The sequence below is a fragment of the Oncorhynchus nerka genome, linkage group LG24 (assembly GCF_034236695.1).
Source record: "Oncorhynchus nerka isolate Pitt River linkage group LG24, Oner_Uvic_2.0, whole genome shotgun sequence".
Classification (NCBI taxonomy): domain Eukaryota; kingdom Metazoa; phylum Chordata; class Actinopteri; order Salmoniformes; family Salmonidae; genus Oncorhynchus; species Oncorhynchus nerka.
The window spans coordinates 51519526-51536836 of NC_088419.1; the positions used below are offsets into that span (position 1 = coordinate 51519526).

The window sequence follows — 17311 nt, forward strand, 5'->3', positions numbered from 1 at the left end:
ACTGTGGAGGTTTTTCATAAGGGGAACTGTGTGGCATTTGGCTTCATTTTGAGCATATAACCGGTCGTAACCTTCGAGTACTTCTGTAGCTCAGCGTCACCTTCGATGACAGGGTCCAGTTCAACCACCTGGGAAGGACACAAACAATGGAACTATATAATTCCTTCCATGACAATGTAGACACTATGGCTTGATCCAGTCTCATGTGTCAGCAAATAAAAGCCACCAACAGTGCTTATTCCGCCTAACGAACTGCTTACCAGAACGTCGTACTCTGGCCCCAGGGCCTGCTCCCATTTGGCCCTTAGCTCCAGCTCAGACAGAGAGACTCCCTCCATAGCTGAAAGACAGAGCGACAGTGTTGACGCTAGGAGGAACGTTAATAACTGTGGCATAAGTACCTTCAAGAGATGCATGTATTGGGACATTGAGGTGCAGGGACGGGACATTAGGTTGAGGTTTGTGTGCGTCTCTGTGTAAAAAGAGCTAGCCTGGTCCCAGATATGTTTGTGCTTTTGCCTACGCCATTGTCAAGCCAAACACGACAATTCCAAAAGGAGTTGGCAAGAGAGCAGAAAGACTGGCACCCAGGCTGCAAAATAACTAGGCGATTCGTGCATTTGAGTGAATTGAGAGTGACCGTGCCATTACGATGGCCAGTTGAAGACGTGGTTTTACGTGTTGCCCACTATCAGAGATACTCTACTATGTGTTCCACTTCATCCTTTTCCATTTACACAGTCTGTGGTGTATCCATTAAAATTACATGACTATGACGAGGCTACTTACGGTTTAGTCGAAATTACACTGTAGTGCCTGGAAATACGATGACACTGCTAAAGTAGTCAAATATTTGTGATGAGTCTTTTTTGAGTGAGATTTCGCCATCTGAAATTAATCAAACGAGATTGATTCAAGGTTGAAAACAATTCTGTGTGCATGGGGTGCAGTGCAATGCGTGCGCACGTGTGTGTGTGTGCGTGTGTGTGTGTGTGCGTGTCTCAGTAGAAATGGCCTGTCCTAGCGCGAGTGAGACACTCATTCCCTCCACTTAGATAGCAACGACGACTGAAATTTTAAACACAGAGGAACAGAAAAAAAAAAAAATTCTCCAAGTCAACATGACTGTTAAACTTGACACGGTGAGAAATCAAACTTGGGACAAAGATCTCTTCCTGGATCACAAGTAGCTCCGAGTCCAAGCGAATTAACTGTACCGTAAGGGTTCTGCGCCAAAAGTAGTGCACTTTGTATGGAATAGGGTACCTTCTGAGAAACAGCCTCTTTATAACAAACCTGGGGGGGTAATAAATAAACAAATTCAGCAGCAGGATGTCGAGGAGGGAGATATTATGTTGTGTGTTCATGACCAGTGTATAGATGTAAAGAGAAACTCCTCAACATTCAGAGAGCGTACTAGCGCCTCTGAACCGAGCACAATCACTCCCCCACACACACAATCACTCCCCCCCCCCCCACACACACACCACACACACACACACACACACACACGGAACCCTTTGAGCAGCGGGTCGCGTGCCCCTCTCGCTCTGCCCGGTGCATAAAAACCCAAAGACCTGTGACATGAGCTCCAGTACTGTGCCTGATTAAATTAGCGTCGCTAACCCCTCGCCGACGCAGCGTAAATTACACTCCAACGTTTCACTAAATCAATACAATAATACACCGTTTTGGGATGTCGAGAAAGGGAAGGAACATCTGTTGGCCAGGCAGTGGAGAGGAGAGCACACACACACAGAACCTAAAAACTTACATTGCGTTTCAGTCGTTTAGCAAAGGGGGGGGGGGATTAGAATAAAGGGAGAGACCGAGAACAAATGAGTGTTGGCGCTATGTTGGACAAGCACAATCAGGCTGGTTCAAGTGTTGGGTTACTGTCGAGTTACTGGCACAGTGGCGCTACCATAAAATATTGCCTTTGCAAGCGTGTAGTGTAATGTACTGTGAACGTTGACGGTTCAGGCATCCATTAACAGGTCTCGTGACGCTACACTGAACTACAGCAAAACAACAAAAGCCCAGATCACAACACCTACAAGCGACAAATCGGACAACATTTTGCCCTGCAGTGGACTGGACAAGAATCCGTTTCTAACATCTTCAACTTTCAATGACTCTTATTCACATAAAGTATGGCTGGAGCCCAAATGGCACCATATTCCCTTTATAGTACACTACTTCTGACCAGGGTCCATAGGTTCATCATCCATTTTTTTCTCCCCATTTTCTTTATTTAACTAGGCACGTCAGTTAAGAACAAATTCTTATTTACAATGACGGCATAGGAACAGTGGGTTAACTGCCTTGTTCAGGGGCAGAACGACAGATTTGTACTTTGTCAGCTCGGGGATTCGATCTAGCATCCTTTCGGTTACTGGCCCAAAATGACTGTAGATTCCAAACAAAAGGTGTTTTGATTTTGCAAAAGACAAACGCATGTATGCCAAATGCACGCACACACACGGAAATAAGCCCTTGACAGGCCGTCATTGTTGTCCATGGGGCTTGTATTGGTTCCCCTGGGCAACAGAACACTTTATTTTGGAGATTTGGCAGATAAAGGGTCTTGTCAGGATTCATTAGGGCCAAGTGTAACGTGAGCACCCCTGTACCACACACACTCTTCCCCCTGTACCCAGCTCTAGCCTCCTGCTATTCCGTTACCCCTACTCTTCCCCCTGTACCCAGCTCAAGCCTCCTGCTATTCCGTTACCCACTCTCTTTCCCTTCTCGCCTTTCTTGATATGGATATCTTGCAGGGTGGATGTGTAACAGTGCCCAACAAGCCTGCTGTGGAGGCTTATGAAAGAGGGGGGTACGGGGATGGAATGGTTGGGTTTGAATGACTGCGTGGCCAGCCGATGACCCGGACCCAGAGAGAGGGGAGGGGGAGGGATGTAATACAGGATCAGGTTCCAGTGCTTATGTAGTGACTGACTGTTTAAAAAGAGGGGGGGGGGGGGCAGCCCACCGATGGGGGGAGGATTATAAAAGAGAAGGAAAGTGATCCCCTCATCTGGACAAGCAATATTTGTTCGCCTTGACTTGTTGTTCTGTCACTAACGTGCAACAGGTACACATTACCTGGTTAGCTGACATTGTAACAGTTGACCGGGATGTTGACCCCTAGTGGCCGACTATCCAACAGTCAGCTAGCAGCGCTGTGTTGACGCAGTGTGTGTAAGTGACAGCTGCCTCCCTCTAGAAAACAGATGACTGACTGGGACTGCGTCTACAGAGTAATGAGGCATGTGTGTGTTGTTGTTCTTTGATCTGACCCAGGCACTGGGAGGATGAGGTGACAGAATGAGAGAGAGAGAGAGAGAGAGAGAGAGAGAGAGAGAGACGGATGGCTAGATGAATGAATGGACAGACTGACGGCTGGATGAGCTCACCACTGGCCAGCTGTGTTCTGCTGGTGCTCATCAGAAGTGTCTCAGTGGGCTCCAGTAGGGGGGCCACGCTGGAGGCCACGCTGGAGGCCCTCTGCAGGTCTGATGACCGAGCTTTGATCTCTGCAGACCTCTTCAGAGACACACGGGACGGCTCTCTCTGGACTACAACACACACACAAACGTATCGGTTTATTTAGTCATCTGTGGTGCAGTTCTGACATATCAAATGAAACACTAGCAGCCAGACAAAACAGCCATACTGGTCAGAACACAAGGCTGGTTGGAAAGACATGTGTTGGGGATATTTGTGGTCAATTTGAGCCATGCCTTGCACAAATTAACACTCAATCACATTGTGTGTGCACGTGAGTGCGATCACATTCAACGACATTACACCCACTGCCAACAATACACGGTTTCAGAAGAAATCTGGTTGTGGGCTTTTGGAGAAGAAAATCCAGTTTCAGCTTGGATGGCCTGAGAGGAAGTGGTATAAGTTCACTGCTCACAGTGCTTTAGTTACTTCATCCTAGATATGCGACCTGGGGGAATATTTTTAGCGGAGTGTCCTCGCCAATCATTTCTGTTCCCGGTCCAGTATACATTGCCTTCAGAAAGTATTCATGCCTCTTGACTTTTTCCACATTTTGTTGTGTTACAGCCTGAATTTAAAATTGATCAAATCGTCCGTCCCCCATCTACACACAACATCCCATGAAAAAATTAAAACATGTTTTTAGAAATGATCGCACAATTATTGAAAAGGAAATACAGAAATCTCTTATTTACTTAAGTATTCACACCCCTGAGTCTATACTTTGTAGAAGCACCTTTGGCAGCGATTGCAGCTGCGAGTCTTTCTCGGTAAGTCTGTAAGAGCTTTCCACACCTGTATTGTACATTTGCCCATTATTCTTGTTAAAATTCTTCAAGCTCTGTCAATTTGGTTGTAAATTATGGCTAGAAACAATTTATGTCTTGCCATAGATTTTTCAAGTAGATCCAAGTCAAAACTGCAACTCGGCCACTCGGGAACATCCACAGTTAAGGTTAAGCAATTCCAGTGTAGATTTGCCTTATGTTTAAGGTTATTGTCCTGCTGAAAGGTGAATTCATCTCCCAGTGTCCGGTGGAACGTAAACTCAACCAGGTTTTCCTCTAGGATTTTTTGCCTATGCGTAGCTCCATTCCGCACATAAATTATCCTGAAAAAGTCCTTACCGTTTAAAAGCATACTCATAACATGACACAGCCACCACTATGCTTGAAAACATGGAGTGGTAATTCAGTAAAATGTTTGGGGGCAAATCCAATATAACACAACACTTTGTATTCAGGACAAAAAGTGAATTGCTTTGCCACATTTTTTGCAGTGACTTTAGCGCTGCTTGGAATATTATTAAATCCCTTCTTTTCAATCTGTCAATTGAGTTACTATTGTGGAGTAACTACAATGTTGTCATACGGTTTTAAAGTCACCATTTGGTCTCATGGTGAAATCCCTGAGTGGGTCTCTTCCTCTCCGGCAACGGAGTTAGGGAGGAGGCCTATTTCTTTGTAGTTTCTGGGTGTATTGATATCCAAAGTGTAATGAATAACTTGGCCCATCTACCAATAGGTGCCCTTCTTTGTGAGGCATTGGAAAACCTCCCTGATCTTTGTGGTTAAATCGGTGTTAGAATTTCGCTGCTTGACTGAGGGACCTTACAGATAATTGTAGGTGTGGGGTAAAGAGATGAGGTAGTCCTTCAAAAATCATGATAAACACTATTATTGCACACAGAGCGAGACCATGCAACTTTGACTCCTGAATTTATTTAGGCTTGCCATAACAAAGGCGTTGACTACTTATAGACTAAAATACATTTCAGCTTTTACTAATTTGAAAATAATTCTAAAAACAAAATTCTACTTTGACATTTATGGGACTTCTGGGTGTGGGCAAAAAAATCTCAATTTAAATAAATTTTATATTCAGGCTGTAACACAACAAAATGTGAACAAAGGGGTGTGAATACCTTCTGAAGGCACTGTATGCTACCCCCTCCAAGTACTACACAAGTCAAGTGGACTACATGACAGAAGGTCAGTGTGTGTGTGGGGGCATGGGCAGTATACCGTCCAGCGGGGTATTTTGAAATACAGTCAGATTTAGAAAGGCATCAATAGCGTATGGAAATCTGGATGCCACCCAACACTAGTGTACATAGAATGGAACACTACATTTACAACGCTAGCAGTGTTCAGTTAGCACTGTATGCCTTTCCCCCACTGGTGTAATGAAACAACAGTCCAGGAGAGATAAGAATCCCACTGTGGCTTAACTTGCTCTTCTAAATCACCTCTCGCACCGCTCGGCTGACCTATAGTACCGGACACGGACTCGTAGAAGTCGCAGGAAATTAGGTCATAGATCTTGGGACGCTTTGCCGACGAGATACTTTTTGGAAATTACAGCAAGTAAACACATTCCTTATCGCAATCTTCCCCTGTGATGCTGGATGGTAATTGGAAATGGCCGGAAAGAGTATGAACTTATTGTACAGGGTCATGTCCCAAACGGCACCCTATTCCCTATTAAATACCTACGCAAAGTATTCACCCCTCGACTTCTTCCACATTGTGTTGTGTTACAGGCTGAATTTTAAATGATTTAAATTGAGATTCTCTCTCATTATGTTTTTAGACATTAAAAAAAATATATATATTACAAATGCAAAGCTGAAATGAATGACTTGAGTCATTAAGTATTCAACCCCTTAAGCCTAAATAAGTGCTGAACAACTCCCATAATAAGTTGCATGGACTCACTCTGGATGCAATAAGTGTTTAACACAATGTTTTTTATGTTTTCTACCTCATCTCTGTACCCAACACATACAGGTAATTGTAAGGTCCCTCAGTCATGCAGTTCATTTCAAACACAGATTCAACCACAAAGAGCAGGGCCCAGATTCACAAAACCTTAAGGAATTTCTCCCCCTTAACTATAGACTTAAGAAGAAAGTTAAGCAAAGTTGCTATTCCTCAAAAGGTTCTTGGAAATGTTATTGTGCCATTTCTTATGTTTCTCCTTAAGCAAAAAGTTAAGAACTTAGATTCTTGAAAATGAAGTCCTTGGAAATGTTATAAATTCCAAGATAGCTAAACCCTCATCTTAAACTCAGGGCAGTGAGAGAAAAATAACTCCTGAAATCAATTGAACATATTTAATTCACTCCAACTTAACCTTAAAGTTTCAGTATTCATTATTTTAAACACAATAACATGTTTTAGAACAGTAATCTCAGAAAGAAATATGCTAACACGATTGCTAGCTAGATAGCTAGCTAACTGTTGCCTAGCAACAGACATCTTCATAAGATTCGTAAGTTCGTAAGAAAATCATTCAATCTTAAGATACTGTTAAGGAATTGCACTTATGAATTTCTTTTTCCTTAAGAAGCTTCTTAAGTTTTTGCGTAAGACGTTTTTGATCCCTTTGAGCATGGTTAATTACACTTTGGATGGTGCATCAGTACACCCAGTCACTACTAACATACAGACGTCCTTCCTAACAGTTGCTGGAGAGGAAGTAAACCACTCAGGGATTTCACCATGAGGCCAATGGTGACTTTAAAACAGTTACAGTTTAATAGTTTAATGGCTTCTGATAGGAGAAAACTGAGGATGGATCAACAACGTAGTTATTCCACAATACAGTAAAACTACAAAAGAAATATGGCAAAGAAATTAACTTTACGTCCTAAATACAAAGTGTTGGGGCCTCCCGAGCAGCGCAGTGGTCTAAGGCCCTGCATCGCAGTGCTAGCTGTGCCACTAGAGATTCTGGGTTAGAGTCCAGGCTCTGTCGCAGTCGGCCACGACTGGGAGACCCATGGGGCGGTGCACAATTGGCCCAGTGTCATCCGGGTTAGGGGAGGGTTTGGCCGGCAGGGATGTCCTTGTCCCATCGCGGACTAGCAACTCCTGTGGCGGGCCAAGCGCAGTGCACGCTGACACAGTCGCCAGGTGTACAAGCGTTTCCTCCGACACATTGGTGCGGCTGGCTTACGGGTTAAGTGGGCATTGTGTCAAGAAGCAGTGCAGCTTGGTTGGGTTTCGGGGGAGGCACAGCTCTCAACATTCGCCTCTCCCGAGTCCGTAGGGGAGTTGCAGCGATGAGACAAGACTAACTACCAATTGGATAACAAAATTGGGGAGAAAATACAATACTAAGTGTTATATTTGGGACAAATCTAACAACACATCACTGAGTACCACTCAAGCATACCAATGTTATTAGTATGCTTGTCACCGGCAAGGACTATGGAGCTTTTTTAGGATAAAAAGAAACGGAATAGAGCTAAGCACAGGCAGAATCCTAGAAGAAAGCTAGTTTCAGTCTGCTTTCCAACAGACACTGGGAGAGGAATTCACCTTTCAGAAGTACACAAGCTAAAACACAAGGCCAAATATACACTGTAGTTGCTTACACAGACGACATTGCATGTTCCGGAGTGGCCAGTTACAGTAGACTTAAATCGGCTTGAAAATCAATGCAAGACTTGAATGGCTGTCAAGAAATTATCAACAACCAACATGACAGAGCTTGAAAAAAATGTAAAAGGATAATGTGCAAATATTGTACAATCCAGGTGTGCAAAGCTCTTAGACTGAATGACCCACTGCTGTAATTGCTGCCAAAGGGGATTCTAACATGTATTGACTCAGGGGTGTGACTACTTATGTAAATTAGATATATTTCTGTCATTAGTTTTCAATACATTTGCAAAAAAGTCTAAAAACTTGTTTTCACTTTGTCATTATGGGGTATTGTGTGTAGATGTGTGAGAGAAAAAAAAAATATTTAATCCATTTTGAATTCAGGTTGTAAGACAACAAAATGTGGAATAGGTCAAGGGCTAGGAATTCTTTCTGAAGGCACTGTAGGGAATAGGGTGCCATTTGGGACGATCCCCAGGACAGTGGAGTTAGGATGGTGAAGTTGGCATGTCTATCGACTTCGCTAAGGGAAATGCCCATAGTTTCTATGAAGTTAGTGATTTACAGTACAGTGCTGTAGAAGGGGTAGTGACACGTTTGTAATACACACACATTCTTGCGCACAGGTGACTGATGAATAGTCCTTACCTTTGTCCAGGGACCTCTCCAGTGAGGGTCTGGGCGAGGCCATCTTCCTGGCCAGGGTGAGGTGGACCGTCTGGCCCGTCTGCTTCATCACCCCCAGAACCTCCTGGTTCGTGAAGCCCTGCAGGCTAACCCCGTCCATCTGACAAAGGAACAGTCCAAAATTACCTAGTTCACCCTATCCATCAGACACAATGGAAGAGTCCAAAAGTACTTACCTCAGCCCGTTCATCTGACACAATTGAACAGGCCAACATGACTCAAGTCATTGAGAAGACTCGTTTTTCTATAGAAACCTGACAAAGGCCTGATATGGTTGTGTTATACTGTGATGTATGGGTTTTGTTGGTTAGCCATGCCCAAACAAACCTGACTCAGATTTAATCATCTAAATCAGATGTTAAGTGCTGTGTTGGGACATTTCAAGAAGGGGTGGAAAGGCCACTATCCCTCACTGTGCACATGCACACCTAGGGGTTAATTAAGGTAGCACTCATTAAAAGCTGATTAAGGGTCTCACCGCTATGATCCTGTCGTGGATGCGTATGTTCCCACTCTGCTCAGCTGCACTCCCAGGAACTACATTCTTCACAAACACTCCCAACGCGTCTGAGACACACAGAGAGCAAGAAAAAGCAGAGTGATCAGAGAGAGAAAGGGGTGGAGAGAAAGAGCGATAAATGGAGAGGGGAATAAAGCAACAAGACAACAACAACAAAAAACTATCCATTGCAACCACAGTGTCAAAGCATTGAGTGACATTAAATAACAGATCGGAGTGCAATAGGGGTTAGGGGACTAGGATTAGGGGCTAAAAGTTAACATGATATAGGGCATTAGCCTACCTTCACTGGTAAAGGCATTGTAACCGATGATGGAGATGCCCAGGCTCTGGCCCTCCTCCTTCATCAGAGGCACTTCATGGATCTCATAACCCTCCAGGTTGGGCTGGAACAAATAGGGAAACAGACAAAGACATAGAGCAGCTATACGGTACGTGGATTTGTTGCCATTTTTATTTAACTACGTAAGTCAGTTAACGACGCTGGGCCAATTGTGCGCTGCCCTATGGGACTCCCAATCAAGGGCCGGTTGTGATACAGCCCGGAAGAGAACCAGGGTGTGTAGTGACGCCTCTAGCGATGAGACGCAGTGCCTTAGACCGCTGCGCCACTCTGGAGCCCCAAAACATACTTTGTATTGGTGTGTGGGAGTGCGCGGCGACGGGCAGGGGCAACAGGAGGTCTGTGCATGGTGAGAACGTTTGCATGCACGTGTCCCCCATTCCCAGTCTCACTTACAGTCCTGCTGAGCCTGCGCTGGGGTCCGACTCCAGGCAGTGGGGGCAGGGCTGAGACGGGACTGGCGGCGGGCGGGGGAGGGGGCGGCAAGGAGGTGGAGGGCTGTCCCGAGGGGTCACGGGCGATGAGCATGCGCACACGGCTCCCGCAGCCCTGCAGCACCTTGACCACCTGGTCACTGGCCAGGCCCCACGTGGGGGTCTCCCCGATACGCAGGATGTGGTCGCCGGTACGCAGACGCCCATCCTAGGAGGGGGAGTGGGGGTGTAGAGAGAGCGAGGGGGGAGGCGGGATAGGGAGAGAGGGGAGGGAGAGGAGAGAGAGAAAACATTTCTGAACAAAATTTTAACTAACTTGAAATCTTACTGCAGATCATACACAACGCATTATAATTCATGGCCTATGAATAACCACACTATGGATTTCACATCATTTCTTATAGTTTGTAAAAGTGTGCCAGTACATGAAAGAACCAACTCTGCTCATATTCAGTAGCCTCATCAGACCATTTCAGCCAATGTGGTCCAATACATTTTACACCCCACTTGAACAGGGTAGTCCCACCCTGGCCCGCGCAGCTAAACTAAGAAATCTATTCCCTGACATGCAGGTCAAGCAGAACAAACTCAGACTAAAAAGAGATCATGATATACAAAGAGATGGGGAGAATGGCAGCCTTTGTGGAAAGACTGATGAAAATCTTTTGATGCATAAACTTGACGCAGAAAATCTCCCCAACTTCTCTCCCTGGGTCTGTGCACGGGACAACAGGGGCTCATGGAAGGAAGACGGGCGCAGCCATTAAACGTTGAAATGGGAAACGCCAGGGTCTAACAAAGCCCCAATTTTGACAGCGTTTTTGGAGCATAAAATCCAGTGATGTGTGAAATGCTGTACTGTGCCTTTTGAACAAGCAGGGTTTTGTTGACTGTGCCCGGGCTCTCTTGGACATTCAGAGAACGAGAGAGCGAGAAAGAGAGAGAAAGTGAGAGAGGGCGCAACAGAGAGAGAAAGAAAGAAAAAGGGAGAAAAAAAATGTAGATAAAAAGAAAAGTGTGAGGGGGAGAGGGGAGGACTGGTGCAAGGGGCTTTCAAAAACAAGGGACAGTGTTTTTTTTAAATCCAGATCCCTCCTGGATAACACTTTCTTAGAGGTTAAAACCAACATTGACCGAGTTTTTTTTTAAACAAATCGAATGACATGTTCCCATGTTAACTCAAACTGAATACACCGAAGGAAAAAAGCTAAGCGTTGAGTGGAAATGGAGAAGAAAGAAAGGGGACGCTTGTAAATGAGCATCGGCTGTGTCAGGGACTTTGGGCGTATTCAAGTAAATCTTTGGTGAACATCTCTGTAATTGCGAACAGAAAAGCAGTCCTTCGAGCCGGACGTGGGGCGAGCTGGCTCTGTGTAGCCAGGATGTAATCCCCTTACAAGGTGATTCTTTTTTTCCCCCTCCGGCTCAATGGCTATTATAATGTAACTGAGCCTTTTGTGGGACGCGCTCGGCATTAATTCAGCTAAACTGGCTGTTACTATTCATAGGGGATGACCGGTCTGGAAGATTGTTAAAGCAAAGCTCTGAGTATGTAATGGTGTAGTAGGCCTACTGCTGAGGACTATTGCTGAGGACTATTGGGCAATGGAAAAAAAAGGGGATCACAGCCGACATCTTGAATCGTCTAATCAAATTCTTAAATTTTACGCATACATTTATTTAATATTTTTACTGAACCTCTAAAACTATGTAAGTCACTTAAGAACAAATTCTTATTTACAACGACGGCCTAGCAGAAGGCAAAAGGCCTCCTGCGGGGAAAGGGTCTGGGATGAAAAAATATATATATATAGGACATAACATACTTCACGACAAGAGACACCACAACACTACATAAAGAGACACCATAGCATGGCAGCAACACAACAACAACATGGTAGAAACACAAGGTGGTAGCACAAAACATGGTACAAACATTATTCTTGCACAAAGGGCAAGAAGGTGGGGACAACAATACATCACACAAATCAGCCACAAGTCAGTAAGTGTCCATGATTGGGTCTTTAAACGAAGAGATCGATATCAAACTGTCCAGTTTGAGTGTTTTTTGCAGCTTGTTCCAGTCGTTAGCTGCAGCAAACTGAAAAGAGGAGCGACCCAGGGATGTGTGTGCTTTGGGGATCTTTATCAGAATGTGACTGGCAGGACGGGTGTTGTATGTGGATGAGGGCAGCAGAAGATATCTTAGATATGAGGGAGTGAGGCCTAAGAGGATTTTATAAATAAGCATCAACCAGTGGGTCTTGTGACAGGTATACAGAGATGACCAGTTTACAGAGGAGTAGAGCGCAGTGATGTGTCATATGAGGAGCATTGGTGGCAAATCTGATGGCCAAATGATAAAAGGACATCTAGCCGCTTGAGAGCACCCTCACCTGCCGATCTATAAATGATGTCTCTAATCTAGCATGGGTAGGATGGTCATCTGAATCAGGGTTGGTTTGGCAGCTGGGGTGAAAGAGGAGCGATAACGAGAGGATCGATAACGATAGTGGAAAACAAGTTGACTTAACATGCAGCTTTGATTTGTGCTGAGAGAAGGACCGTGTAACATCTAGCCATTATCTCAAGTACTTGTATGAGGTGACTGACTACCTCAAGCGATAAACCCTCAGGGGTAGTAAACACACCAGTGGAGGTGTTCAGAACAAGGTTAAGGGCTGAGAAAGCTTGTTGGACACTAAGAAAGCTTTGTTGTAGAGCATTTAACATAAAATCCAGGGAGGGGCCAGCCGAGTAGAAGACTATAATCTGCATATAAATGGATGAGAGAGCGTCCTATTGCCTGAGCTATGTTGATATAAATTGAGAAGAGCGTGGGGCCTAGGATCGAACCTTGGGGAACTCCCTTGGTGACAGGCAGTGGCTGAGACAGCAGATGTTCTGACTTTATACAATGCACTCAGAGGGGTAGTTAGCAAACCAGGCCAGCAAACCCCTCAGAGACACAAATACTCCTTAACCGGTCCACAAGAATGGAATGGCCGAATCAAAAGCTTTGGCCAAGTCAATACAAAGAGCAGCACAACATTGCTTAGAAACAAGGGCAATGGTGACATAATTGAGGACCTTTAAGGTTGCAGTGACACACCCATAATTTGAGAGGAAACCAGATTGCATACCAGAGAGAATACTATAGACATCAAGAAATCCAGTCAGTTGATTATTGACAAGTTTTTCCCACACTTTTGACAAACAGGACAAAATAGAAATAGGCCCATAACAGTTAGGATCAGCTTGATCTCCCCCTTTAAATAGACACATCGTGGCTGCCTTCCAAGCAATGGGAACCTCCCCAGAGAGGAGAGAGGTTAAAAAGGTCAGAGAGAGGCTTGGCGATGATAGGGGCAGCAACCTTAAAGAAGAAAGGGTCTAAACCATCTGAACCATTAGTGTTTTGGGGGTCAAGTTTCAAGAGATCCTTTAGCACCTCCGACTCAGTGACCGCCTGCAGGGCAGGGGAAAAAGAGACATCGGGGATAGTCGCATTAGAAGGGTTGGGAGATGAGAACATGTTGGATGGGCAAGGAGGCATGGCAGAATCAAATAGGAATCCTGACTTAATGAAGTGGTGATTAAAGAGCTCAGCCATGTGTTCCTTGTCAGTAACAACCACATCAACATTAAGGGACATGAGCATCTTTGAGATGGAGCAAATAATATTGACCACTGGCATAACTAATTGAGTGAATTCTACAGCTAAAATAACTATCCCATGACAAGAGTTGGCAAATAGAATAGAAAACACAAATTAAACATCTATTAAATGTGGGCATCTTCAGATACCTCTGTTTAGGTAGGAAAATTCCTGTAACTTTCCAAAATTCCATAGATTTCCACCAGATCGTAACCTAATTCAACACTTGTCGGAGATTCTGGAGCTGCACCTGAGACAGCCGTTTCCACCACCATCAACATAATTTGGTGTTATTAGACTCCTCCTGGAAGAATGACGTCGCATCCCTCCAATAGAGTTCCAGACACTTGAAGAATTTATATCAAGGTAAATTGAAGCGGTTCTTGTGTCTTGTGGTGGCCCAACGCCCTATCAAGACACTTTGTTGGCGTTTATTTTTGCAGTTACCTGCATTAACTTTGAAAGCATAAGTATATGTTATGTCTAATATACCTTATCAGCCACACTGTTTGGCACCAGGGTCCTCACCACCACTCCTGTGGCCTTGCCTCCAACAATACCGAAGCCCAGGCCCGAGCCGTCGTTCACCAGCTCTATCTCCTCCACATGGCCCCACTGCTCCTGGACGGTCGATACAGCGAGAGTAAGGGAGAAAGACAAGAGTGAATGATTGATTCATATAAACCCAATGTGTGTGAGCAGGGCTGTGATAGAATCAGTGATTGAAGGCTAATCCTGTTTAGTAATAAGACACGGAATTGTGCTTGCTGCAACATGGTTGCGAAGGTCTCGGAAAACTTTTTTTTTTTTTTTTAGATTGGACCTGTGGTTCTGGACTAAAAAAAGCATGTTCAATAAAAAATGTTAATTAAAAGTGCTTCTTAGACCAGGACTAGAGTGAAAACGACCCTTAGTCTGAGGCCTGCCAGAGTAAGCCTTATTAATTATCAGTGCATACGTGACCTGCAATATTAACTTAAAACTGCACATGGGTGTGGGGAAATATTGGGCCCAACTTAATGGTTTTCGCGAAAATGTCCAAAATATAAACGAAGCGTCTGATCAACGTGAAGGTCAGCGAGTCCCTTGAGTCCTGTTCTAAAGCCTCCTTCCTCCCTGATCACACACCCAGTCCCCACCCCGTCCTAATCACCACGGCGTCTAGTCCACGGCTTTTTATTAACTAACCAATCGGGTGCTACAATCAGAACAGCTCTTTTCTCTTATTACACGGCGTTATCTGATGGGTGACTTCCTCTGCAGTTTGCTCTCTGTCTAATGAAACCTCATTGTGGTGTCTTACGTACTGCAGCCCACTGGGGTGACAAAGCTTTTCTACCCCTCCTTACTGAAGAAAAGTGAAGAGCCATTTCCCAGATAAGAAGTGGAGCTTCACAGTCAGCAACACAGATGTGTTTTGTGGCGAGGGCTGGTTTCCTTCTGAGCTTTCAGGCCAAATTAACGAGTGTTGCTTGTTCACTTACGAGGAGAGTTGTAAGCAGGCTTGGTTAAGTTCAATAAGCGACTTTGTGAGAGTAAGGAAGCAGATTCAATTCAACTTGTTTTACAACTTCTACAGTCCGTGTGAACACATCTTATTCTGAAAAAAGAGCATCTAGGATGTGAAGAGTCTATCTGCTGGGTTTAACAGTACAGAAAGGCATTCAAATCAAATGTTATTTGCCACATGCACCGAATACAACCGGTATAGACCTTACAGTGAAACGCTTACTTACAAGACCTTAACCAACAATGCTTTCAGAAGTTAAGAAAAAAAGAAAATGGTAAAAAAATAGAAAATAAAAGTAACAAATAATTAAAACAGCAGTAAAATAACAATAGCAAGGCTATACACCGGGGTACCGATACAGTGTCATTTTGCAGGGGCACCGGTTAGTCAAGGTAAGATGTACATGTAGGTAGAGTTAAAGTGACTATGCATAGATAACAGAGCAGCAACAGCATAAAAGAGGGGTGGGGGTGGGGCAATGCAAATAGTCTGGGTAGCCGTTTGATAAGCTGTTCAGGAGTCTTATGACTTGGGAGTAGATGCTGTTTAGAAGCCTCTTGGTACTAGAATTGGCGCTCGAGTGCCACTTGCCGTGCGGTAGCAGAGAGAAGTCTTTTTAATTTATTTCACCTTTATTTAACCTGTTTGGGATAAGGGGCAGTATTTTCACGTCCGGATGAAAAGCGTGCCCAAAGTAAACTGCCTGCTACTGGAAAGAAAACAAACATTTCCAAAACTGTTAAAATAATGTCTGCGAGGATAACAGAACTTATTTGGCAGGCGAAATCCCGAGGACAAACCATCCAGAAACTTTCAATTGGTTTTCTATGGGAACCTAGATGAGTCACTTGGTTACAGTTCCTATTGCTTCCACTAGATGTCAACAGTGTTTAGAAATTGGTTGATGTTTTTCTTTGGGGAAATGAAGAAGTACAGCTATTCAGAACGAGGGTCCAACCTAGTGTACTCGTTTGGGGTGCGCGACCTGAAGCCTGCTCCACTTTCATTTTAGCCGCAATTGAACAGTGTATTCAGTCTTAAATTGTAATTATTTAAGTTTTAAAATAGCTAGTTGGATGAGGAAAGTTGTTTGAAATGTTTGGACCAAGATTACAAGTAACTTATTAGATAAATGGTTGGGCGAGTTGGAACCAGTGTTTTTCTGAATCAAACGTGCCAAATAAAATGGACCTTTTGGGGATATAATGACGGAATTGATCGAACAAAAAGACCATTTGTGATGTTTATGGGACATATTGGAGGGCCAACAGAAGATCTTCAAAGGTAAGGCATGAATTATATCGTTATTTCTGAGTTGTGTTGCGCCTGGCGGGTTGGACTATGATTGTCATGTGTTTGATGGGGTGCTGTCCTCAGATAATAGCATGGTTTGCTTTCGCCGTAAAGCCTTTTTGAAATCTGACACGGTGGCTGGATTAACAAGTTAAGCTTTATTTTGGTATATTGCACTTGTGATTGTATGAAAGTTAAAAATGTCCTTATTTTATTAATTCATATTAATTTATTTCCGTGCTGTGAAATTTCACCGGACATTGTCGAAACGTTCCCTAGCCGTAAAAGGTTTATTTAACCAGGTAGGCATATTGAGAACAAGTTCTCATTTACAACTGCGACCTGGTCAAGATAAAGCAAAGCAGTTCCTACGGGGGATGCAGAGCTGTTGGCCAGGGTTGGGGTAGCCAGGTGGAAAGTGTGGCCAGCCGTAGAGAAATGCTTCTTGAAATTCTAGATTATCTTGGAGTTATCGGTGGTGACAGTGTTTCCTAGCCTCGGTGCAGTGGGCAGCTGGAGTCTGACAATTTTTAGGGCCTTCCTCTGACAACGCCTGGTATAGAGGTCCTGGATGGCAGGAAGCTTTGCCCCAGTGACGTACTGGTCCTTATGCAGTACCCTCTGTAGTGCCTTGCAGTCAGAGGCCATGCAGTTGTTGCATCACTGCCGGGTACGGACAGTATGTTCTCGAAGATGCAGCTGTAGAACCTTTTGAGGATGGGAGGACCCATGCCAAATCTTTTCAGTCTCCTGAGGGGGGAAATAGATTTTGTCATGCCCTCATCACAACTGTCTTGGTGTACTTGAACCATGTAAGTTTGTTGGTGATGGACGCCAAGGAACTTGAAGCTCTCAACCTGCTCCACTGCAGCCCTGTCGATGAGAATCGGGGCGTGCTCTGTCCTCTTTTTGCTTTAGTCCACAATCATCTCCTTTGTCTTGATCACGTTGAGGGAGAGGTTGTT

At 44.4% G+C, this 17311-nt stretch overlaps 1 protein-coding gene across 1 annotated transcript in view; it reads right to left on the reverse strand.

Moving 5' to 3' along the window:
* patj (PATJ crumbs cell polarity complex component) overlaps positions 1 to 17311 on the reverse strand; it is a 205433-nt gene that overhangs the window by 174631 nt on the left and 13491 nt on the right. The window contains exons 5-12 of the mRNA XM_065008500.1: positions 14036 to 14164; positions 9848 to 10093; positions 9392 to 9494; positions 9067 to 9155; positions 8550 to 8688; positions 3417 to 3578; positions 261 to 340; positions 72 to 128 (exon numbers count right to left, since the gene is read on the reverse strand). Coding sequence (XP_064864572.1) covers positions 72 to 128; positions 261 to 340; positions 3417 to 3578; positions 8550 to 8688; positions 9067 to 9155; positions 9392 to 9494; positions 9848 to 10093; positions 14036 to 14164 — 1005 coding nt within the window. The remainder of the gene's footprint in view (positions 1 to 71; positions 129 to 260; positions 341 to 3416; positions 3579 to 8549; positions 8689 to 9066; positions 9156 to 9391; positions 9495 to 9847; positions 10094 to 14035; positions 14165 to 17311) is intronic.